This window comes from Cryptomeria japonica, chromosome 8, assembly GCF_030272615.1.
Source record: "Cryptomeria japonica chromosome 8, Sugi_1.0, whole genome shotgun sequence".
Lineage (NCBI taxonomy): Eukaryota > Viridiplantae > Streptophyta > Pinopsida > Cupressales > Cupressaceae > Cryptomeria > Cryptomeria japonica.
Genome location: NC_081412.1, coordinates 262,598,252 through 262,624,577, shown reverse-complemented (window position 1 = coordinate 262,624,577; position 26,326 = coordinate 262,598,252). Strand labels below are relative to the sequence as shown.

Genomic DNA, 26,326 nt, shown 5'->3' with positions numbered 1-26,326 from the left:
TTAATTATATTTTTAGTAAATTTTTAATATATTTAATTCTATTATATATTTTATTTAAATTATTTCTTTTATATTTTAAATATATATTAATTATATAATTTTTAAACTTTTTTAATATCTAATCGGAAATGCTAATGTAAGCATTAAGGTAATCATTAGCTTTCTAACATAAAAAAAAGAAATCATAACAATCTATATAAAAATATAACATTAAATTTGTAACATTAGCATATATAACTTTAATACATTATGAAAATTTAACACTAAATCTAGGTAATTCTAATTATATATATTTTTAATAATTTTATATTAAATTCTAACATCAATAATAATTTTATCCCTATCCCTAACTCAAATTCTAACCCTAACTCCTCCCATCACAATAATTATTACCCCAACCTTATCTTTAATTATATATCTAACCCTAACCTTAATTTTAAAACTAACATTATTATTACTTATTTTATAATAATAATGTTATAGTTTTTTTAATTGAAAATATACAAAAGAATTCCAAAATAATGTTATACTTATTATAAATGTTATACTTATTAAAGATTATTTTAATTCAAAGTGAATAAAGTTTCACTTATCAAATTTATTCATAAGTGAATAAATTTTATAATTGAATAAACTTTATAAGTGAAAGTTTATTCACTTTTGAATTTTTGAATTATAACTGAAACTTTATCTCTAACTAACCAAACCATAACTCTCACACTAACACCATTTCTAATCCAATAAACTTTATAATTTTTTAGTAATAATTATAAATTAATTTTATTTTATATATATATATATATATATAATTGAAAAATATAACTTTATTATTACTTATTTTATACTAATAATGAGAATTTGTTTAATGCTTAATATAATAATGTTGTACTTATTATTATTATTATTATTATAATAATGCTATACTTATTTATAAAGTTTATTATTATACTTATTATGAAGTTTATTTTAGTTCAAAAGTGAATAAAACTGAATAAATTTTATAAATGAAAGTTTATTCACTTTTGATTTATAAATAAAAGTTTATTTGAATAGCTTTATTTCTCCATCTATATGTAGCTATCTCTTCCTCTTTATCTCTATCCATTACTCTCATTCTTCTAATGGCAGGGACTTGACGCTTTGCGTCCTTATTCAAATATTGTATTCATCAAACCTAAATGTTTAATAAGCTCAATAAAGAGGATCTAAAACGATGGTGTACTACATACATGCAATAAAAAAATCACGATCTTTTCAAAAAACCCCAAAATACCAATTAGAATTGAAGATTGAAATTTAGGGGTAATGAAGAATTGCGCCTGCTTCCACAACCAGGCAAGGAGCTGTTTCTTGAGTTCAATTTCATCGAGATTCTCTGCAACAAACAAATTTGAAAATCATATTCTTTTGATGGGATGAGAGGAAGAGTATTAACGGAAAGCTACACTTTGCAGTTATATTCAACCATGCTCGTCCATCTGAACAAATCGATTGGGGGAATTAATATTTATATCAAGCAGATGTCTTTCAAATTTCCCATTACATTTTTCTCGGCTCGCAGCGGGGCCTCGCGATCCTCTAAAAGAGTTGAACCTTCAACCTGTGCAAAGTGCCAGAAGGGCGAAATTTATACCACTCTTCATACAAAGGCCAGCGCAGAGCTGGAAATTAAACGCAGTAAATTCATAGCTTTGGCAGCACCTGTTTCTGACGAAGAAGCTGCTTTTAATTTCTTAAACCAGGTTTTTTTTCCCCCTTTCGTTTTTCCAGGGCATCTATATTGAGCAAAGGTGCTATTCCATTCCATTCTTTAGGGGTTAATCTACGCTCTTATCAAAAACTTGGTAAATTAGAATTTAGGAAGTCCAAATTTTTAGATTTTATTTTATTTTGATAAAACAAAACCTTATAGATAAACAAATCAAAGTAAATAAGTACAGCTTATCTTAAAAAAAATTGTAGCATCCCACTACAAAGTTGAACAGATTGGTCAAATTGGGAAGCAAAGTATCAAGTGGTCCCAAAAAGAAAACAACTACAACATAAAAAATGACCTTAAAAATGGAAACAACTGTTTATATCATCGGAAATTCAAAGTTTATAATATACAGACTTAAGCAGCTAAAGCTATAAAACTGGCAGTAGGAGGGGGTCCTGATTACTAGGGTTACCCCTACCTCCATCAGGTAGGTCCTTGCCATCATCCATTGGCTTCCCAACTGGTGAGACTGGTGGCTTCTCCCTCCTCATGGTCTTCTTTTGGCTGCAAATCTTGAATGGCAGGTGGTAGAAATTGATCTCTTTGGTGGTGAAATTGCGGGAGCTAGATGAGAAAACATGACCTTGTCACTGTGGGGAACCTGCCCACTCCATTGAGAGGATAAGGAGAATGGTAAGCAGAAAATGACCACCCCATTTGAGGGCTAGTAGGCAGAGATTTGTAGAAGGCTGTCTGATTAGTGACAGAGAAAAGCCTCTTTGGCGGCTCTTCGAGCAGTGCCAAGAGGACTTTGACTGGCCATGCTAGTGCCCTTGGCAAAGGAATTTTCACAAGGAGGTGAAGAGGGCGAGACCTTGGCAATAGTGTAGGGAGTGTTCCCCAGTGATCCTTTAAGGGTTTGAAGATGCTGAATCTGTAGGCCTCTTTATTAGCTTGAACTTGAACTTGCATGAGCACATTGTAAATCACTAGTGGACTTGGATTGAGGAGCAAAATTGGAATCAACAACAATATTAGCAAATATGGTAGCGTTCCCATCTTTTGAGATAAATAAAAGAATCTCTAGTCTAAAATCATGTCATATCTTGGAGAATTTAGGTAGGCATTTGGTCTCATTGTCTAACAAACATCATGCTGTTTACTTGGCAATTCTACTTGAACGCTTAGCATAGAATAAACGGAATAACAAAATATCAAAATATAATATTCATTCACAACAATGTTTTGGAAAGATACGTTGTTCTTATTCATTTCATTCATCAGATATGCAATAGTTACAGGAATTTATACGTGCCGTCCCCAACTATGAGTACAATAAAAAATATATAGCAAAGCTGATATTGGTTGAGAACACCAACTTTCGATAACTACCAACTGACAGCTAACTGACGGGAACTAATTTTTTGATTACAAAATAACTCATTTTATTTATTTATGAACTACACATGCTGTTAGATGCTAGGACAGTCCCAAAGACACTGAGAGTGGGGGGGGGGGGGGGGGTGTGAATCAGTGTCTAACCGGTGGATGAAGGATTTAAACTTATTTGCAACTTTACAACCCAAATTAATATACCGGTAAACAGATAATAATGCAATAAAGAGAAACAAAAGTATAACCATCAATGCACACCATAACACAGATATTTTTGGTGAGGAAACCCGGTAGGGGAAAAACCTCGGTGGGATTTGTGACTCACAATATTTACTCACTGGCCAATATGAATAAATATTACTTGTACAATAGGGGCCTGCACATGCAGGCACATATAGGAAGGCCAATTGCCTAGAGCTCACTGCTCAATACAAAATAGGAGTCACACTGACTACAAAATTGGATGATTAAATCCAATAACAATGTATTGCTCAAAATAGCATATGCAATGCTGGATTCAGTACCAGTTTAAGCTCTATCTGAAACCTCTGCCATAAACCTTGCTTCGCTCTGCTCTGCTCTTATTCGCTCATATGATAATTACATCAAAATGCATATACAGTTCATTCGCTATCATAACCTATCACATCTCATATATCGCTTCCTTACATTACCTAATTACCTTTTTAAAATAACCTACAAGATCTCATACATATACGAGTCTTTACAATACATCATGTCGGCTATACAAATATAATTACAATACAAAACAATATTATTTCAAGTCGGTTTAGAGTGTCGGTATAATTTGCTGTCGGTGTAGACTGGATGATGGTGAGAATAAACTTGTAGTGCCTGCCGGTGCCGGTAGATGATGTTTGTTGCCGGTGTAACTTGTGAACCATGTTACCAGTTGGTTGCCATCAATGACAACATCAACTATTCTCATCTGAGTGTATAATGCCAACAATCTCCCCCTTTGGCATTGATGGCAACACTCATGAGAAAAAATCCAAAAACTGATATCCAAAAAATGAAGTCCAAAAACTGAGTGTGCTCCCCCTGAGCAAATGATCTCCTTCTGTACATTTTTCTCATACATTAGTCCCCCTTTGACATCAATGACAAAGGATGTCAAAAGAATCAAAGAATTTTAAAATTTACCTAGAAACTTGTAACCGGTTATGTACAATCTGGAAAATGTTTGCCAAAACTAAGTTAAGACCTTGCAAAAACTTAGTACTGTCAGAAATTATGGTCTCTGTCTGCCGGATCATACCAGTGATATAATGCATTTGTTGCTCCGGTGACCTCTCTCCTTGAATAGATGCCTTAGACAGCTCATTCCGATGTGTTAATAAGTTGTCCAATCTAGGACCAAGCTTGTTCTTCAATTCCTGGGTTTTCATTCTTAGCCTTGCTTTCTCCCTTTCTAATTTCTCAATCTTCTCTTCATAGATTGCCATTTCCTGATCCAAAACTGAAGTAAGTTCCGAAGAACAAATCATATTATCAGCCATATTATCAATTTCCTTTTTTGTTTTCCTTATTTCCTCATCAATATCCCCGGTTAGATGGTGAGGCTTACATGCTTCCCTGTACAACTCTTTGTATTCCAGAATGGTGGAATTTAGTGCCGGTAACAAAGAATCAATTTGTCCTGTACAATCTTTAATTGTCCTGTCAAAGAATTCATCTTTTTCCTTATTCACTCTTTCCTTAACGGTCTCTTCATTTATTTTATCCACAGTTTGAATGTTAGAAGAAATGAATTTGGACAATGTGTCCAATTTACCTATAGATCCATCAATATGATCAACTTTACATGCCGGTGCAATCATTTGCAAAATTGGTAAAGTATCATCAATGGCCTTAAATGCTAAGGTATTGCATTCTGTAATCTTCTTTATTGAATCTAAAAGTACATCTGTAACATTTTTTGGTCTATAATCCATAGTAGAAGTGCTAGGCGGAGTGCTTGGTTCTGCAATTGGTTTCTTTTCTTCTCCAGATGCCTGCACAGTTATCTTAACCACTTCTGCTTCCTTGCTTCTATCCTTAACCTCTTCTTTATTCACTTTTTCTTCCTTATTCTCATTCTTGTTTTCATTCTTATTTTCAATCTACTTTCTGTCTTACTATCTGCCGGTTCAGATATATTCTGTTCATGCCCTGTTTCTGTTCTAGTTTCTACTTTTGCTTCTGCTTCTACCAGTATTTCAGTGTTAAGCTGAGTATCATCAGGGATGGATTCAGATTTCTTAACTTCAGTTGTTTCCTTGTCCATTACAATATTAAAATACTGAGTGTCCACATTCATGGTAAAAAGAATGTCCGACTCTAGATCAACATTATCTGTTTTTACTTCCTCTGACTTATCTTCTCCCGACTGACTATCCGTTTGTGCCGGTGCCTCTGAAGTTATTGGTGGGGTGTCTTGTGCCGGTGGCGGTAGATTATCCTTAACAGTGATATTAGGTATATTGCCAATTTTGCCTTTACCTTTATCTACCTTCTGATATACCTTAGTAAATGACTTATCCATCTTTTGTTTGTCTTTCTCTTCTTTCTTCTCTCTCAACAAAAAATATGTCCCATTTATCAGCCGTTTCATCTGCAATTTCTTTAACTCTGCCAGCCATAAGACTAACTTGCCAGTGACCACTCACAAAAGCAGTTCTATTGGCTTCAGATATAAGGTCATCAATTTCCTGCTTGGAATTAACAGGATGCATAGCTAATAGAGCTTCTACCTTCAATTTCTTATCAATTTCCATAACAAACATTCTCTTGGCTTCTAATCTTAAGTACAAATCATTTGGTAGAACGTCTATTACCTCAATAAGAACTTTCTTGTAGATATCTAGATACAAAATAATACTTTCCTCTATAGTTTCCTTATCCGAATCTTTAAAAGAATGATAAAATTTATTTACATTGCTAAGGTTACTGTCTTGGGTGATTTCATTTACTAACTCTTCCGGTGAAAGAGTATCCGGTTCCTTTGGTTCATATTTCTTCTTTGGAGTAACTTTCTTCTTAGGACCACCAGGCTCTCTTACAGCCTGTTGCTTCTTTCTGAGTGTCCTTGATTTCTTAGGAGATGGAGCAGGTGCCGGTGAGGGTTTTCTTTTCTTCCTGTCCACTCTTTTGAATTCAGTTGCCTTACCACTGTCAGAATCGGATGAGGTAGCAACAGGAGAAATATGTGCTACCGGTTGCTGTTCTACTTTTCTTTCTTGTTCAACATCATCTTTCATTGGATCTAGTTTCAATAATCCCTTCTTGACAATCTCAACAAACTTAGAAGCATCTTTTATGTCCTTTTCTCTTTTCTTCCTTTGCTTCTGCATAGCAACACCACTCTCTATAGTTTTAGCATTACCAAATATCTCCTTTGTTGGTTCCGGTGGAGCATCTAGGAGTATTTTAGCACATGAATCCAAGATGTGTGAATCCAACTCATATCCCATCTCTGTAATCGAGACAGTTCTAGGTCTAACTGCCTCCATCCAAATTTCATCTCTTTTGATAACAAAGCATATTTGTTTATCATGCTTATCAACAATGCTTTAGGGAATCCTTTCCCTTTGTTTCATTTTTGCTTGAAATTTCTTGAAATACTCTTTTACCAGTTTGTCACTATCAGATCCCATGCCGGTAATTGCCTCCTTTATCTGTTTTCCAACAGAAATATCATAGGCAAAATCCTTATGTCCAATACCGAGAATCTCCTTTGAGAAGTAAAGCATTAAACACACAATCAGATTTCCAAATTTAAAGGTTCCCTTCTTATCTCCTTTTATTTTATCCAAATTATCTAGCAATTCATCCTTTAACCATTCACAGATGTCAATTTTACCATTATTCATAATCATCTCATGAGCACTATGAATGTATAAACTAGATACAAAATTCAGTCTGTTAGTATGAGCAACTTTATAACCAATGACCATACTTGCAAATTTAACATTGTTATCTTTTATATCATTGACCCTAAGTGATCTGTTGTCAAATGTTGCGCCGGTTAAGCTCATAACCTCTTTGTTTGGAATTTTCTTTTTCTTGTCAGGCCTAGTGTCGGTGGAGGGTAAACCAGTAACAACTCTTGTAGCTTCCTTAGTGATCTTAAATACTAAGTCTAACCACATAAATTCACTGTGAACCTTGCTAAGAACATAGTGGACGGTTTCATCTGAGAATTCCGGCATATGGAGGATGTCAATGAACCCTAAATCCTCAATAACCTTGTGTTCCGGTTTAACTACCCCATGTTTGTCAGTGATAACATTTATGAACATATTCTCTAAATCTTCGGATCCTAAACTTTTAATGTTACAATGTATGTATGCCCTAGGGTCTTGTTGACGTGTATTTTGTACACTATCAAACACAGAATAAAATACCCAAGGGTACCTTATCCTCTCTTGAATAAAGCCTCTGATTGCTGAAGATATCGCAAAAAGGATCAATCAGGATGACTCCAAGGTTCTTCGATGTAGGGTCTCTACGCGTGGATAAGCACCAGTGGTCGTTGTGAATGCTGTTTCATCAAGGGGCCTTACGTTTCTGAATTGTAGGAACAAAATTTTCCTAAAACTAACAAGTTCTCAAAAAAGATCAAAAGGTAGGGTTTGCAAGAGATGAATTCTAACTAATCCTAAGAACGACTCAATGTAGGCTAGACTTGGTAAGATTCTACCAATTTCAGTATTGCCAAGCAATTACAACTCTACTAGAATTGATGCGATCTTCTAAGGTGATTAGTGATTTTTCGAATCATCAAAAATTATAGACACTACCATGAAGGTACATATCAATAGTTCAATAATGATCGAAGGTTCAAGCAATCTATATATATCCAGTTGACCACACAAGGCGTCCTTACAATCAGTAAGAAGCTAGTGGTTTGGAACGTGAATCTCACCAAAGATCAAGCTCAACACTTAGTCCTTCAAACTTAAATACTATTTCGATTGAGAATGATTCAAGAAAGTAAACAACCATGAAGATAGCGACAAGAATTGCAATAAAACACCATAACTTCAATATTTTATTGATCTCAAAGCCAAAATAGACAACAATTGCTTGAAATTCTTTCTTCAATGCTCAATCTTGCTACAAAATAACTTTCTTCTCTCTAATATCTAAAATCTGATTTCTCTATAATATCTCCTCTAATTTCAAAATGAAAATGAGTGAGGGTATATATAGCATCCTCAATTACAATGAACAACCCAGATCAAAAGAGGATCAACGGCTGAGATTCTGACACCTAAACCCTAATTAGGGTTTATTACAAAAAGTTCCCTTTTTATTGAACAATATTAAATGCATAGCCAAATATTTAATTGGCACAAAAATCTAGGAAACATAGACCAATGATAATTAAAGTGCCACATCATCTACAACAACCTCTCTTTTAGAACCTTATTCCCCTTCCAATGTTCCTTCTTAGCATATGCAATGAATCTGGACACAATTCCCTCAATCTCAGCAATAGGAATCTCGAGAAGATTCCTCATTCGTTCCTCCAAGTGAATAACTTGATCAAAGGCCTTGAGAAGAGTCGCATCCCATCCATGTTCGAGTTCTTTGATCTTCTCAATCAGGAGCATAGTAGCGAACATTAGATCCTGTTGCCCATCTGTGATGACATTCTCATCTTTGCAAAAGATGACCTTGGCCCTTTCTTCCAACTCTTGAAGGTCCACATCTGTCTCAACTTCGATCCTCCTGTCATGAATGGTACATAACACTTCAAACACCTTGTCCTGAATTGGATGGATGACGCCCTCAACTTGATTGCATTTGGTGCTGATGTCCTCAAAAAGAACCTCCTTCATCTGAAGTAGGGTTGACCATTGGAGTAAATTATGAGCTCCTCCATCCATTATCTTTTCTTGTGCTAGGATCTTCCTTGGTGTTTGCCTGATTACTTGCAGAACAGGAATGATAACATCTCTAGTGTGAGTGAAAGCGGCTACCGTTATCATTAGGTTGTGGACGATCTCGAGGACCTGGATAACTCGGTGGATTGTCTGCATCATTCTTGTTGCAAATTCAACGGCAACTGTGTGGGATTTGTCAATCCAAGAGCTCATAAGCTGAACCAAGCTCTTGACTCTCTCTGCCTCACCAACTGATTCAAGGGGAAGTGCTTGCACAGGAGACATTGCCGGATCCTGACGTCCCAAGGGCTGATTGAGATGGCTAAAGTAGCCTCTCCAAGCACCGACCTCTCTTTCAAGCTTTCTATTCTTTTCCATTTCTTCCTTAAGCTTGTCTTTAAGTACTTCAAATGAATCGGTTGCCTCATCTAGTGCCTGCTCAGCCGTGAGTGGACCAAGCTCAAATGTTTCTACATCATACTCTTCCACAAGGATTTCACCTTCATACTTGTCCACTGTTGGTGTAGCTATCTGCAACTTCCTGGACCCTGTCTCATCTCTGATCATCTTGGACATCTTGGGGGCCTTCTTCTTCTCTGTTACTTCCTGAGAATTTCCTACAAGGCTCTCTAAGTCAATTACATTATCTTCATCCTCAATCACAATCACCCTTGTCAATCTCTCCTTCAACCAATCTGGAATGACAGATCTCGTCTCTCTAACTTGTATTTCTTTAGGCAATGGTTTGTCTTCTCGGAGAGGAGATGTCACTTCATCATCATTCTTGTCCTCATGTAGCTCATTGACTTGGGGAGATCGACTTGACAAATGTTGAGGTGCCTTCCCTTTTTCAGGTTTATCATTCTGTACTATTGACTCCATAGATTCATCAGCCTCAGGCATCGTCATCTCTTGTCCTTCAACTTGACTTGCCCTTTGCTCATGTCGAGATGATGTACCTGATGAGCGATCTCGATTAGCCTCTTGCTTCTTCTTGGAGGGTTCCCTTTTCTCGGGTCTTTCATTCCTCTTCGCGCCTCTAGGATGAGAATTGTCTTCACTTGCGCTTGCTCCTCCTTCTTCTGGTTTTTCCTCCAAAGTATAAGTCATTGGTACGTTCTGTTCTCTTAACTTTTGATGTTGTACATCCACCCATCTGCGAGTACATGACAAAACTGGAGCCATCAAAATTCTCAAGTCTGAAATCTTAGGCTCGTTCCAATCTATCTTCACTGCCTTGTCTTCTCTGTCATAGGATGACTGGAGATGTCTACCACTGTCCTGAGCTTGATCGGCCACTCTGTAGACTTTGCATTTCCTGATGAAATCTAAAGGTAATCTGGAATGCATCTTTCTTTTCACTTCTAAATCACTTGAGAGATTCATCCAAAAGTCTTCTACCTGAAATTCGTGCCGGTACTTTCTACCATATGTTTCTTCTATATACCCATAAGGATCAAAATTCTCGCTTGAGGCGAAGAACGTGAATGCATATGAAGCCAACTCCCTCTCTGCATCATCCAAGGCTAGGGCATTAGGACATACCTCAACTGAATTCCCCAATATGATAGGCACGGGAGCTCCATTTCTATGCTTGTGTCTGAATGCCTTCGCATAGCTTGCCAATTGCCTAGTCACCTCGAGTAGCACTATCTTGTCTGTCGGATACCTTGGCAACATGTAGGGAGGTGAAGGACACCCATGAACTCTGATATAAGTAAACTTTTGAAACTGGATGAACCAAGCACCATACCTCGTTATAAGTTCTTGTGCATCTTGAGATAGTCGGTTGTGAATCCCGCCTTGCAATATCCTAGTGATGTTCATCGTGAAGGTATCATTGACTAACTTGTAGTCACTTCCTGGTGGATGATGTAAATGAACATAAGAGTCACAAACTCTCACTTCTTTGGGTCCTCTTCTGATCACTCCTCTGTGAGGTAGTCCTGCATATTCGAAACTCCTAATCAAGGCATATATGACGTATGAGCTCATGTGAAATGACTTGGTAGCCTTTAGTCTTCTTAACTGCACGTCCAAGCAATGGCTAATAATTCTAGCCCAATGGATCGTTCCTTTTCCTTGAACTATCACTTGGATGAAGTAGAACATCCACTTTTCAAAATAGAAGGCTTGAGGAGCCCTTGTAACCCGATTGAGCAAAGTTATCAAATCTCTGTACTCCTCCTGGAAGTCGATCCTATGTGGTGTATTGGGAATCTTGCTCAGGCGAGGACGACTTTTGAGTAACCAATTCTTATTGATGACGCTCAAGCAAGAGTCTGGATCATCTTCATACATCGACCTGGGTCCTTCTAGGCTTTTGTAAATCATATCTTTATGCTCTGGAAGATGGAGAGCTTCACTTATAGCCTCCTCCGAAAGGTATGCCAAAGTATTCCCTTCCTTGGACACGATCGATCTTGATTGTGGGTCATAATGGCGAGCACACTTGATCATCAGCTCATGGCACTGGATTGCTGGAGGGAAACCGGCCGCCTTGATGATGCCACTTTCAATTATTCTCTTTGCGACAGGTGACGGCTTGCCAATGTAAGGGACCTCTCGAAACTTCTTCACACTGAAGTTTCCCAAGTTGGTATCTCCAATGTTGCTCCACTTGGACACGATCTTGGTCTCCAATTCTTCATTCCTCTGATCTTCCTTCATGAGGGCTGGATGACTAGTGGATGCTCCTGCTTTTGGGGTTGCCATCTTGACACCTACACAACATTTCATAATGAGTAACATATTTCGCAACGTAGGAATATAGAAATAAAGGAAGGTTTAAGATTTTAATTAGGAAACTTCATGATAAATCTTGAGTTATTATTTCCTAATTAACTACATCAAATTTAGGATTTTCAAAACAAAGCGCAAAATTCAAAATTTCAACAATGGTGTCTAGGGTGATCTCGCCATACCTCCACTTGGGAATTAACTCTAAAAAATGATGCAAAAATGAGGTGAATTTTGGCTAGGCAAAATGTAGATCGAAATCCTCCTTTTAGCAAAATGCGCCTCCTTTAGTCTTTACGAGCATCAACTCCACCACCTTAAGCCTCCAACACTTAGGATAATTCGCTCCAAATAGACTAGCTTTCGCACTTCCTTCCTTGTTTTCCAAGTTCGCACTTGAGATAATGAATGAATGATGGATTAAATTGCTCAAAACACCCTTATTATATAGGGCGTTCACTATTCACTTCCCCATAGGCCGACTTGATGAAAATAGGCCAAAAAATAAATAAAATTAAAAAAAAGAAGAGGCCGACTTAATAAAATAATAAAAATGATACCTCTAGCGCTCCCTTTTTTAATTTTAATTTCACAAAAATTAATTTTAAATGCCTTAATAATAAAAAATCGATTTTTTGAGGCTCAAAATTAATTTATTAAATGCTATGCGCCTTTATTAAATGCCAATTTAATTTAAAATTTTCAAATATTTCGAAGTTGATGATTTTGGCATTCTATGCGATCTGGAGGATGTCAACGTTGGGATATGGCAAAAATAAAGAATGCCAATAACTTCGCTCTGGTCCCTTGGAGAGGGACAGGAGCACTTTTTCATTTTTAGGCTAGGATTCTCAATTATTTGAAGTCAAACCTTCGTTCACCATGCTTTAGAAGATCCTTCCCATCTCACACAACTTTGCCTTAGCATAATCTCGGAGGGAATTTGTTGTTTCATAAAAAGTGCCCTGGTCCTTCAGTGAGGGACATGAGCACTTTTGAGTCCATTGCATGAATTCTTGATCATATCAACTTCAAATTATCCTCCAGGCGTAGAATATCACATTTCACTCCATCTTGAGCCTTGGTAATAAAAATATCATTTCAAAATGCAAGGTAAATGGTCGTATTTGGAAATTGCGCCTTGGTCCCTTGGTGAGGGACGGGAGCACTTTTGCCAATTGTCGTCAAAATTTGCAACTCTCGCATCTCAATTCCCCTTCAAGGCATTTTAAACACTTTTTCAAACTTGTGCCTTGGCCTCAATTTGTCCAAAATTGGTGAGAAAGACTAGATAACATGTTAAGCGCTCTGGTCCTTCAGTGAGGGACAGGAGCACTTTTTCAACTTCAAGCTTATCCGTCCTTTGCTAGCTTCCCAAATTATCTTCAATGGGCTAATCATGTCCTCTTCCATTCATTTCAATCACAAACTTGCCTTGTCCTTGCAAGAAATTTACACTTTTTTGGAAAATCGCTCTGGTCCCTTGGAGAGGGACAGGAGCACTTTTTGGAAAATCGCTCTGGTCCCTTGGAGAGGGACGGGAACACTTTTTTACATCTTGGTGTATTTCTTTGTCTTTTAAACCTCTCAATTGCATCTAAGGCATAAAACATCCTTCGTCCTTCCCATCCAAGTCAAGTTTTGCCATAAAATATCAAACAAAGAGGAGAAACTTGAAAAAGTGCCATGGTCCTTCAGTGAGGGACCGGAGCACTTTTTGTCATTTGGGTTGATTTACTCCTTTGTGAACCGCTTAAATTATATTCAATGGACAAAACATGCTTCCCTTGACCTCTTCAAATCGTAAAATCACTTTAATCTTGCAAAGGTAGTGCAAATTTGAAATTCAAGCTCCGGTCCTTCAGTGAGGGACAGGAGCACTTTTTGCCTTCTAAGCCAAATTGTCTCACTTTTCACCTCGAAATTCCTTTGCTAGGGAAGATTTCATCTTACTTCACGCTACGAATAAGAGTTAATGTCCAAAAAAGGTCTAAAATTCTGCATATAAAGAAAAGCGCTCTGGTCCTTCAGTGAGGGACAGGAGCACTTTTGACCTTCTAGGCAAAAACTTCATCATTTCATCATTTTTGATCAAGTTTGGATGCTCTATCATGTTCATTTCGTCCTTCACTATGCCTTTGATGTCTCAATTTAACCAAACAAGGCCAGAAATGTCTCAAATAAGTCTTTTCGCCTTGGTCCTCTAGTGAAGGACAGGAGCACTTTGCCTTGGTCCCTTGGAGAGGGACAGGAGCACTTTTGATGATTCAAACAAAATCCTTCACTTTTCCAAGCTAAAACCTCTTCAGGCGGGTGGAGAAAATCACTTGTTTTCCATTCATATCCAATACTTGGCCTATTTTCACTGCGAGATGAGGGAATTCAAAATTTCGCATTGGTCCCTTGGTGAGGGACAGGAGCACTTTTTCCTTCAACCTTCAAAATTCATCATTTTCATGCCTTCAAAATCTTCAAAAGTATCGAGTCACGTCCAAACATCACTCCGGGAGACCCTGCACAAAACAAAATAGAAAAGTCAGTGACTAATATGCATTAAATAACATTGGCACCTTGGTCCTTTGGAGAGGGACGGGAGCACTTTTGTCCTTTCTGGCTAAAATATTCAAAATTTAGGTCTCCAATCATTTCACAAGGCAGAATTAGGTCATCTTTAAGGCCAAGAATCAGTTAGCAAGCCCTCGCAAAACAGGAAATTGCACTTAGAATGAAATTCGCCCTGGGCCTCCAGTGAAGGACAGGAGCACTTTCTCTGTTTCAGGCATCATCTTGCCTCCGAAATTTGATCAAAATTTACCTAGGCAAGAATATACAATTTCATTTTCAAAATGCTAACCCTTAGACAAAATTTGAATTTTACCCCAAAAATTTCCGAATCTAGACCTAACTTGGGACATATTTGACTTCCCGATAGACTTACCTTACTTTAATAATCAACCCTCGGAAGGACGCTTAATAACTTTCAAAATTCGACTGGACTTAGCTTGAAAAAAATCCAAAAGAAACCCTTAAGGCTTAGCCCTAGCCCAGACAGACCACTCACTCACTCAAAACCCTAAAAGCAGAGAGAAGAACAGGCAAAACAAAAAGCAAAAAGAGGGGGCCCCCATTTTAATGGGGCGATGTGTGAAATGGTCACAACAGGTCTTCAATAAGCTCAACTCCCTTCGGGATTCTAGAAAATGCACCAATGGAGTCATCCAGTTTTGCTATCTTAGGAATTATTTTGAAAATGGGTCTCGGTCGTTTTATGTTCTCCACAATGGTAGGGTTTGCAATGAATTCAGGAATGGAGGATGAAGAAGCCATTGCGTAAGATAAATACCTTTTAGCTGAGAAATCCTTGAATGCTCTGAAAAACCTTGCTGCTTCGCCTTTGGGATGCCTTTGCTTAATTTCGCTCTCTTCGAATGCGTGAATGCTTGGTGAGATGAAATGAGAAGTTACAATGCCTTCATAACCAAAAAGTTAACTTACAGCTGCAATAAATGCTTTGCCGGTGAAGTGAATACTCCACATATGTGCCGGTAAAGAAGGATTATAACTTCTTACCACCAACTGAGGGTAAATGCATGATTTTCAATTAGTTGCCTTACCCCTAAGGATTATTCCTTAGTTAGATGAAGAATCTCCTGCCGGTGCAGGATTGCTCTGTTTTGCCGGTGCAGAGACAGATTCATCTTTGTGAATTCTTGCTTGATTTCATTTACCTTTTCTCTGCCTTTGTCATTAGATCCTTTCTTGTTCGCTGGTACAGTCTTGCTTCTACAAAATTTTGCAATATGCCCAATCTTGTTACATGTATAACAAGTTACATTGTTTCTTTGAATAGCTTTTCCATAACCTTGACCGGTTTGAGTTCTGCATTGATTAGATAAATGTCCAAATCTACCACAAACATAGCATTTCACATTCATTCTGCAATTGTCTGATTTATGACCATTTTTATTGCATTTGGAACATTGGTCGGTGGATGAGTTTGTATTCTGATTATTCCTAAATCTGCACTGATTTTCTCTATGACCAAATTTGTTGCAATTAAAACATTTTCCATTGAATTTATAAGCATTAGATTGCCTTACCGGTTTGCTGTGATCATGATTGTTTGCAGTCTCGGAACTTTTTCCATGTTCAAATCCAAGTCCAATTGTTTCTCCATCAGGTTTCTGACTTTTCAGCATACCATCAAACTTATCTGAACTCTTCTTGAATTTGTCTTTGTATTCATTTGCAGTGACCAATTCACCTTCCAAAGTGCTAACTTGTCTCATAAGTTCCTCTTTGTCATGTTGCATGTGAATCAAATCTGTTTTGAGCATATCATTTTCATAACTAAGCCTTAGAGATTCATCTGATCTTTCATTAAGTCTTCTGGCCAAATCTTCTTCATTCCTCTTTCTGTCTTCAATATCCTTTCATAATCTCATGGTTAAATCTTGCATCTCATTCTTCATGTTACTGTTCTCTTGTCTCAATTTTTCTGCAATATCTCTAAGAGTTTCTTTTTCTTCATCATCTTGGTTTTGCAATCAATTGCACATGTAATTCTTTTCTCTTATTCTTTGCTATAACCAGGTTATCTTGAAGTGCTTTGATAAATTCCTGAGCAGTTCTGAGTTCATCTTCCAGTTTGATATTCTTCAATTTTTCTGCATCAAAATCTTCAAGAGCTCCTTCCAACTGTTGTCTCAAACTTTCCATTGGTATCGGTTTCAAAATCTTCCTCAAGCTATTAGGCTTCTGCAAATAGAGGACTAGGCTTTGATACCAATTGATAGATGCTAGGACAGTCCCAAAGACATTGAGAAGGGGGGGGTGAATCTGTGTCTAACCGGTGGATGAAGGATTTAAACTTATTTGCAACTTTACAACCCAAATTAATATACCGCTAAACAAATAATAATGCAATAAAGAGAAACAAAAGTATAACCATCAATGCACACCATAACATAGATATTTTTGGCGAGGAAACCCGGTAGGGGAAAAACTTCGGTGGGATTTGTGACCCACAATATTTACTCACTGGCCAATATGAATAAATATTACTTGTACAATAGGGGCCTGCACTTGCAGGCACATGTAGGAAGGCCAACTGCCTAGAGCTCACTGCTCAATACAAAATAGGAGTCACATTGACTACAAAATTGGATGATTAAATCCACTAACAATGTACTGCTCAAAATAGCATCTGCAATGCTGGATTTAGTACCGGTTTAAGCTCTATCTGATACCTCTGCCATAAACCTTGCTTCGCTCTGCTCTGCTCTTATTCGCTCATATGATAATTACATCAAAATGCATATACAGTTCATTCGCTATCATAACCTATCACATCTCATATATCGCTTCCTTACATTACCTAATTACCTTTTTAAAATGACCTACAAGATCTCATACATATACGAGTCTTTACAATACATCATGTCGGCTATACAAATATAATTACAATACAAAACAATATTATTTCAAGTCGGCTTAGAGTGCCGGTATAATCTGCTGTCAGTATAGACTAGATGCCGGTGAGAATAAACTTGTAGTGCCTGCCGGTGCCGGTAGATGATGTCTGTTGCCGGTGTAACTTGTGAACCATGTTACCAGTTGGTTGCCATCAATGACAACATCAACTATTCTCATCTGAGCGTATAATGCCAACACATGCTAGGTAAATAACTTTGGCCCAAGAGAGTGAAAAAATAATGAATCCATTGCCAGACCTTATGCGCATGAGTGCATAACCAAAAAATGCATGTGTTTTAGGTTGCCCACAAATGGGCATTTGGGGTTAAAAGTGCCAAGATGTGTTAATTAGTTGCGAGTTGGAAGACCTTGGTAAAGCAAACACTAGGAAAAATGCACAATCTTGGGCTGCACTATTGCTTTCCAAACTGTTTGGAAGCACTTGGACCAAATAGAAAAGATGGAGACCAAAGAGATCGTCTGAGTTCAGTTTATGTAAAGTAGGTAAATGTGGTGAAAGCCATTTGTATCCTTTTCTTGGGTATAATTGTGCATCATTCTTAGTTCTTCCACCAAGACATAGTAGAGCTTTCATAAATTTGGCGCAAGCCTTGCAAAGTTACAACCTAAATTATTGCATGGAAGGTTTCCTTGCCCACAAGGTTTAGAATGAACTTCAATTTGGTCTGTGGTCAAGAGAGCCAAGTAGAATCGACCTTGGAATACAAATCTTAGGTTTCTGACAAACATAAGAATGTGCATCCAAGAAATCTTAGCCAGTGACTTACTTTGAAAAACAATAGTGGGAGACCACCATAAGGATTTCTAGTTGAGAGATAGTCCAATTCAATTGATCCCCATTCCATATTAGCCACAACTTGACAGTTTCCCGATCCTTCTAGATACTTTTGGTGATGAAAGTGCTGGAAATTATAATGTGAACATGAGAGATCACAAGGGAAAGGAAACCAAAGTCATTTCAATCAGCTCTTCTATATGGAGAACTAGAAATGGCTTTGGTTTCCATTCCCTATCGAAGAACTGATTGAAATTGCTCAAAGTGGATGCCATTGGCAATAGGGCAAGCGAATGCATATGCAAACAACAGTTTAATTTTTAACTGATTCTATAAAAATAGAGTCAAAGCCAAGACCATTAACTTTCTGGCATTGTCTAAAATATATTTGCTTTGTATAAAACCAATTTATTCCAGCCAGACAACTAGTGAGAGGAGATGCCTAATATGGAGTGCAAGAGCTTTAACAACAATTTTCTCTGGGATGTACAACAATCTGATATGCCTCCAATTGCAAATCAATTTACGATCCTAGATGTTAGGTATGGATTTAATATTTCCTTTGTTGATGATGTAAACTAATGAATTGGAATGAAATGCTTCAAGATAAACTCTATGTAAACCAGGGCCAACATCTTCCTAAGAATTTTGTTGAATTTATAAGGGAAACCATCACACTTACGAGCCTTAACGTTTGTCATTCCATGAATTGCTGAATGGAGGTCTCTTGAGAAAGGAGTTTGTCATAGGCCACAAACTGAGTTGTGGAAAGATGGCATGGAACCATATCTACATAGTGTTTGAGTGACTATTCATGATTGGGTGAAGGGTCTTCAGCATTGAAAATAGTTTTGTAATGTTGAACGAAAACATTGAGAACCTTTGGAAGTTAAAAAATGCACTTATTTGTCTCCTTGATAGTATTGATTTTTTGAGCAAAATTTTGTTCCTATAAGGCTTAGAAAAAAATCCTTGGAGACTCCAATGCCAACCTTCAACTAGTGAATTGGCCTTTATTTGACTCTTTGAGTTGCTCAAGCATTGTTACTTGTGCCTGGTGGTACAACTTGGCCCCGTGAACCTGCCGGGGTTTATGAAAAGGCATTGCTTCAAGCTAAACACAAAGTTCAGCACTTATGTGTTAAAAATTTGTATTTTCTCAAATTTGGGTTTTTCTAGACCACATTCCATCTAGAAACAGATCAGAGTGGTTGGAAACCACACAACTTTGAAGGGTTCATCTAGGAGAGAATAACAATTGGCAAAGGAGAAGTATAGTTGTGCCAAGATCATAATATAATTAAGTTGCTTTATGACTTTTCCAAACCACTATGCAAGTTGGAGCAGCTGTAACAGATAGAAGATGCACCTTGGCACCCAATATTGGGATTATAAAAGCCTAATTTATTGCTCATGTAGAATTTCCTCTCCCTTTCACCAATTGTTCATCTCATTGGTAGGTAACCTTGCTTATTAGAAGCCACCTCAACCATATCGAAGTCACCATTAGAGCCACTAGGCTGTGGGCAATTCATCTACAAGACATCACCAAAGTGGAATCCTTTATTGCATCATTTGATGCATAGATATTAACAATGTCAAAGGCTTTATTGTTGATGTTGACAAGGATCCACAAGTCTCTATTAGATGAGTCACAGCCATGCAAAATATAGTGAGAGTGCTACTTGGCATCCACTATAGTTACCAAACCTCCTTGTCTTTGCTCATGATTACTATTGAAATAAACACTCCTTGGCCATGTGACATGGCACACGACTGAGAGGAGAAAGCCAACAACCTTGATCTCTTGAAGATAAAGCATGTTTAGAGGAGCAGATCTCTGTCAAAAATTCCACACAATGTATTTTTGGTTTGTGTCTGTTCGACGGTGACCCCTGTTCTTCCTTGAGATGCAGTTCATTTGAAATGAGGGACATTTCCTTAGAGTTCAAACCTTGTAATGTATAAAAACATTTTTGCACAAAGAGGCTCTGTATTGTGGAGAAAACTCTCCAAATTGTGTGTGCCACTTTGTAATGTCCCCTTTGGGGTTTACCGCCATTTAGTCCTGAAACAACATTTTTAACTTAAAGTGAGAATCGTAATATATTAATAAATATAACTATATCAAAATTGAATATATATTTCCTTATAATATTTAGCTTAAAATTCTAAGAATAGTTTAGAGGATAAAACTTATCTTGATAGCTTCTTATGAATAGATGATACATAATCGAAATCTCTTGCTATCACTTCCTCTGGTATAATACTTTCATTGACAACTCTCTTATAATTAAATGTATATAATGATTGTCTTCCAACACATATACCACCGCATTTGTATCTTTTCCTTTATGCAAGAATTGGATTGTTGACCGAGCTTGCATAAGGATAGTGATCCCAGGGTTCAACTAACTGTGTAAGTCTTATGTATATTCTAATTGTAATGAATTTCTGTTATGTGCATTGTAAACAGTTCGTAATATGTTGGTATGTATTGGATGAATCTTATATTATACAAGATTAAAAGAATATATCAATATTGATGTACGGATCAACTGTTATCTCTGATATCTCCTTAAAATATACGCGCAGTATACTGTTCAAACAATTCTCTGTTATTAGCCTCGATGATGATGCAAGACAGTTAAACTGAAGTAGTATGTTGATCACTGCTTCAGGTCCTTGTCAGACTAATATCTGTTTTCAGTAATGGTTTTGTGGGATGTTAACTATTGCTGTTCCTGATATACAAGATCCTCTTGCTTACGTGGTGAATTCTGATCTAACTGTGATCTTTTAAGAGATTAGGTTGAATGCTGATTCAGCCTTATGTTATTCTACTTGAACATTCAGACTCCAAGATAAAACATATATTCTTCTCTATCTCCCATAGAACGGCTCATAAACTTCTTTAGATGAGTTCATAAGCTTACTTCAATATTTGACTGTGTCTGAGTGAGATATCCCCCATCCTCCACGATCTTCCAATGTCATTTATACCTTTGGGACTACGTAGAAAGACACATCATTTAATATTAGATGCACCTTTTCTAAGTGAAGCAACTACTAATGAGGAATCGACCTTTAATCATCTCAATTTTGTTAATGCTAAACAAGGTTCCCACCGAACTTCATGAAGTTGCACCTTCTAAGCGATGACATCGTACCACCTCAAAATGTCCGTTGATTATTCTTTCAACATAAAGTAGATCCCGTTTCTATATGAGTCGGCTTATACTTATTATATATGAATCGGCTTGCATAAGTAATCGTATCATATACAAATCGACTTGTGTAACTAATCGTATCATTCAATATTAGTCATCGGTTGGTCTATATGACAAAATACATGTCTTTGCTGTGTATTCTATATTCTGCCATCGTGTCTCTTCATAATTAATCTATCGATCATTAATATTCTTGAATTACCGATAAATGGCAGATTATGATTCGTCTATCATAAATCGGGTGCTGGAAATGGTTTTCTGTTTAAGACTGAACCTTAGACTTTGTCTTTATTTTGTTAAATTGTCCTTGTAATTATCGCTGCTCTATAAGAAACCATGGTTATTGCAATTTAGTAATTATTAAATTGCTGCCTTGTCAGTCTCTTACGTAGGACTGTATTATCTTTTATTGAGGACTCTAACATTAAGAGGTGGGCCCCATAAGTTTGTCTTTTAGGGGGGATAAGGAATTACACCAAAAAGAATTAAAGAGTTATTCATTAACATTTGTAATGAAATAATTAATATCTGTCATTATATTATTATTAGTTATTGAATTAATAATTAATATTATTTTTTTTGATAACTATGAAATTAATATTAATATTTAATAAATATAAATTACATATTAAATCTTGTTTATTATTATTATTAAGATTTTATTTAGTTCATTCTCATTCATTTATCTGGTTATATATATATATATATATATATATATTTCAATTGTATTATTATTTATTATGCTATCATGTTTTGATCGTTTAGATGGGGACATCACACACTTTTCAGGAACAAATTACCCTTCTTCAGAAGGGCCACAAGGGGCCTTTTACCTTTCAATGGAGAAGAGGTTTGAACCACCTAGTCTGCATAAAACACTTATAGGGAGTGGAGTTCTAGAACAAAGGGGCTTACTAACCTCCTTGGAATACTTGCCATAAGAGCAGGCATGGTCAGGTTAAGCCACCATCATTTGCTTGGCTTTGTTATTGGCATTAGGCCAAGGATGGGACATAGGTGTGGAGGCTTTGGAAGTCACACCATTGTTGTTTCCTATATTGTTGGATTTATTGGGCCCATTGTGACCACCTTTGCAGCTGCCAACACTAGTCCAACCATTCTCTTAACTATTTTACTCACAGATTTTGAGGCTGGTTTTGGCTTGTGGGTGACTAAGGGATAATCTCTGATTTTATGTTCAATGGATTGACACTGAAAACAATTATTAGGAAGATCGAGTTTACCCTCTATTTTTTAAAAATGCACCTTATATTTCTCAACAGAACAAACGATTTACATTAACTGAGCATTACAATTATGAGCAAAATCATTTTCTACATAGACAAGAAAATAATTTCCCTTTCCCTCAGCCTGTTTCCTGAGGCCGAAGAATTGACATCCTTCTAACCCACTAAAGTTTAGGTTGCAACAATCAAAGCTCAATTTTGTTTAAACAGGTACAAATTACCCATAATGCGTGGCAATGTGTCTTATCCTATGTAGCTTGGCATCTTGTCCTCCAAAGAAAAACCGATCACTGCCAACTGAATTTAGAATCTTTTAGCTGTCCCTGACCATCCAAGAGTGCCTCAGAAGATGTCCATACCAAGAGGGGAAATGATTTTTATGGGCAGTTTTATTTGCACAAATTACTGATTATAAAACTGAGCCTATATAACCTCGCTTCAAATTTTAAAACAATGCTTTTTTTATCCATTTGTATTATTAACTTATGCCATTTACGCATCTTATGAAATAAAACCGTAATAGTTTTCTATGGCTTTGATTCATTCACAATTCTAGCTTGGCAATCCACCTGGTGATGAATGTTTGTAATCTACATTATCAAATCTCAATATCTATGCTTCTTCACAAAACATTTCCTTAGAGAATTGATGGAGATCTTGTAGGTTTTGAAAAGCCAGACCTGTTCTTGAAAACCAAGAGAAAAGAATATGATAACAAATAGCAGATAGAATTACTACTTACAGTGTCAAATAAACATACACAAATTTGCAGGATATATCAGCAAGAAAATTCTGTTTTGTTTTGAATGAAGACTGTTACAACAATTTTTAAAGGCCTAGACTAAACATCACACACACACAAAAAAAATAAATTTGTATCATTTTTAAAACAAAGCAACTGCAGAACAGCGTTCAATGCATTGCTTTATAGCATCTCTATGGAAATAACAGAAACAGACTAATAATAGATTGTTTTCATTGGAAGCTTTCTAAAACAACTAACTAAAACTGTCTAAAAAGATAGAAACTGTAGATGGTGGTGAATGGCATGCAGAACTGGCTGATTCACATCACTTATCAACGTACTCCCTTTTGATGCGGAGAGGGCTCACAATTTGATCTCGATTATAAAAAACTGGACCTTTTCAACTGCCTTAATGAAAATGTCTGCAAGCTGTTCTAGTGTCTTTATATACTTGAGTTCGACTTCCTTCTTTTGAACCAAACCTCTAATAAATTGAAATTTTAGATCAAAATGTTTTGTCCAACTATGATGGACTGGAATCTGGCCCATTTGATTGTACTCATGTTATTTCAGAAAATCACTGTAGGCTGGATTTGTTTCTCTCCAATTTTTCCTAGAACTCTTCTAAACCATAATGCTTGTGTACCTACTGAGGTGACAGCAACATACTTTGCTTTTGTGGATGAAAGGGCAACTGTACTTTGCTTCTTTGAGCTCCAAGTAACAAAACCCAAACCAAAAGAAAAACAATTACCAGATGTAGACTTTAGGTCATCCAAACTGCCTCCCCAATCAGCATCACTAAAACCAACAAAATTAAACCTTTTATAAGAATAGTAATGAATACCAAAATTTAGAATGCCTTTCACATATCCCAAAATTCTCTTGGCTGTCTTCATATGTATTTTAGATGATTTTTTCATGTAGCTTGAAACAAGAGAATTTGAATAAGCAATATTAGGCCTTTTGTGGGTTAGAAACATCAAACTTCTAACAATACTTCTGTAAGCTATCCCATCAACAATTTCAGTACCATCATCTTTACACAACACAACTCCATGAGCAGTTGGAGTTGAGGCTGGTTTAGAATTAATCATATCAAATTTCCTCAGCATATCTTTTGCATACTTTGTTTGACAAATGAAAATTTCATCCTCACTTTGATAAATATCCATTTCTAGAAAATATTGCTTGAGACCTATATCTTTCATCTCAAATTCATTCATCATAGAAAATTTAAATTGATCCTTCATCTTCGAAGTACTATCCATACACAACAAATCATTGACCTTATAAATTGATGATAAGAATATTATTATCTTCTTGTTTGTAGTAAAGGGTAGGTTCGCTCTTACTTATATTGAGGCCATTCTCCTGAAAATACCCATCAATCCTAGCATACCAAGCTCTTGGTGCTTGCTTGAGGCCATACAAAACCTTCTTCAACTTGTAGACTTGATGTTTTTGCCCTTGCGCTTCAAAATATTGCAGTTGTCCCACATAGACTTTATCTTCTAAGTACCCATTAAAAAAGGTGCTTTTCACAATCATGTGATGAATGCACTGTTTCTTTTGAACTGCTAACGACATCAACATTCTAATAGTCTCTTGTCTTTCTACTAGTACAAATATCTCTTCATGATCAATCTGATAGCTCTGTGTGAAGCTTTTAGTAACTATAAACTTGTCTTGTGTCTTTCAACACTTCCATCATTGTTGTTGTAGAGAGGCTCTACATTTTGGGTCAATAGGCTTGAGGCATCAATAGAAACAATGATGTTATTTTAGTTAGAAGAGCCAAACTTTTGGAGCGGCCTAAATATATATATATTTTGGATAAGTATGATGCCTCTTGGAAGAGGGATGCATGTCATCTTGGTGTTGGAAATGTTTTCATTGATGTCAAGAAGGCTTAAATAAGCAGAAGGTAGTGAAGCAGCGATAATGATACTTTGCACAAGTCAACCAAAGCAATTGACACTGTTGTTGGAGATTGTTAGACTTTGTACGTCAGATGAAGATAGCTTCCATTATCATAGATCCAAATGATACAATTCATTGGTGGCCCATCTACAATAAATAAACTCTATTATTTGACAGACATGCTTATGTAGAACATGATTAAAGGCAGAATATTATGATAAATGTTGGTGTCCAAGACAAATGGTTATTCAGACCGATTATGTTTGAAAGTCATTTATACTTGCTGATCAATACAGAGAGCATTGCTTTAGTTAAAGACTATGGTAGACAGCACATGGGACATAATCATAACCAAAGATTAATTACCGTATGCAAAGACTTAAGGGTCCGATCATCACAAGAATTGGAGCGATGTGATGCTGGTTGAATTGTTAATACAAAGACTTTAAATGCTTTTCAAAGAACAAGTCCTTGATCGATCTTCATCTAGCTACCAATGATGCAGTGAATTGAGAGGTAATCAATATATTCTAAAAGTGGCAATTTGTTTAAGATACAAAGTAGATGTTATAGAGATATTTTAATACATCAAGGGCTCGATATCTAATAAAGAAAAGTAGCAATTAAGAGAGACTTCATGAACAGAAAATTCATTAAGAGATGAGCAGTGATAAGAGGCAGCGTTTAAGTTACATGAACAACGAACAGATTATTGAAAGTGCATCATTAAAAGACAATGATTTATTATTAAATAAATCAACAACAATGTTCCATTATAAAGGGCAGTGATCAAAACCTTGTGACTATCAATCAAGCCTTGACCTCTAATCTGAAGTCGACCGCTCTTTTTGGACAAAGGATCTATGTTAATAATACAACAATTTCATTCTATGAACAGCGATTCATTATGAGGTGTAAACAACGATTAAATGATTTGGTCAAATCAATGCTTATGTGCTGTGCGATATTCTCAGACAAGTGATGTAATCCATGCTTAAGCTTAAAGTATTGTATAATTATTGTCAGAACCAGCCTATGAAGAACCCATTCAGAACTAATGACAGCGATTAAGCCAAAAAAAAATATTTTCAAGTATTTTGAAAACAGGTGAGATTTGAAGATAAACAATTTAAGCAAATACTATAACAAACAAGTGATGCATAATTAAGCATTGTTCCATGGCCGT

General features: G+C 36.4%; 1 protein-coding gene across 3 annotated transcripts in view; it reads left to right on the top strand.

The window, feature by feature from the left end:
- The first annotated feature begins 1,144 nt into the window (after window positions 1-1,144).
- LOC131066502 (uncharacterized) overlaps window positions 1,145-26,326 on the top strand; it is a 107,525-nt gene continuing 82,343 nt past the window's right edge. For 2 of the 3 annotated variants that reach the window (XR_009111677.2, XM_058001272.2), the window contains exon 1: window positions 1,155-1,742. Coding sequence is in view for 1 of the 3 variants with exons in the window: in XM_058001272.2 (XP_057857255.2) it covers window positions 1,416-1,742 (327 nt within the window). In the remaining 2 variants the exon portion in view is untranslated. Of the gene's footprint in view, window positions 1,743-26,326 lie in introns of all 3 variants that reach the window. The other variant, XR_009111678.2, reaches the window with a different exon arrangement.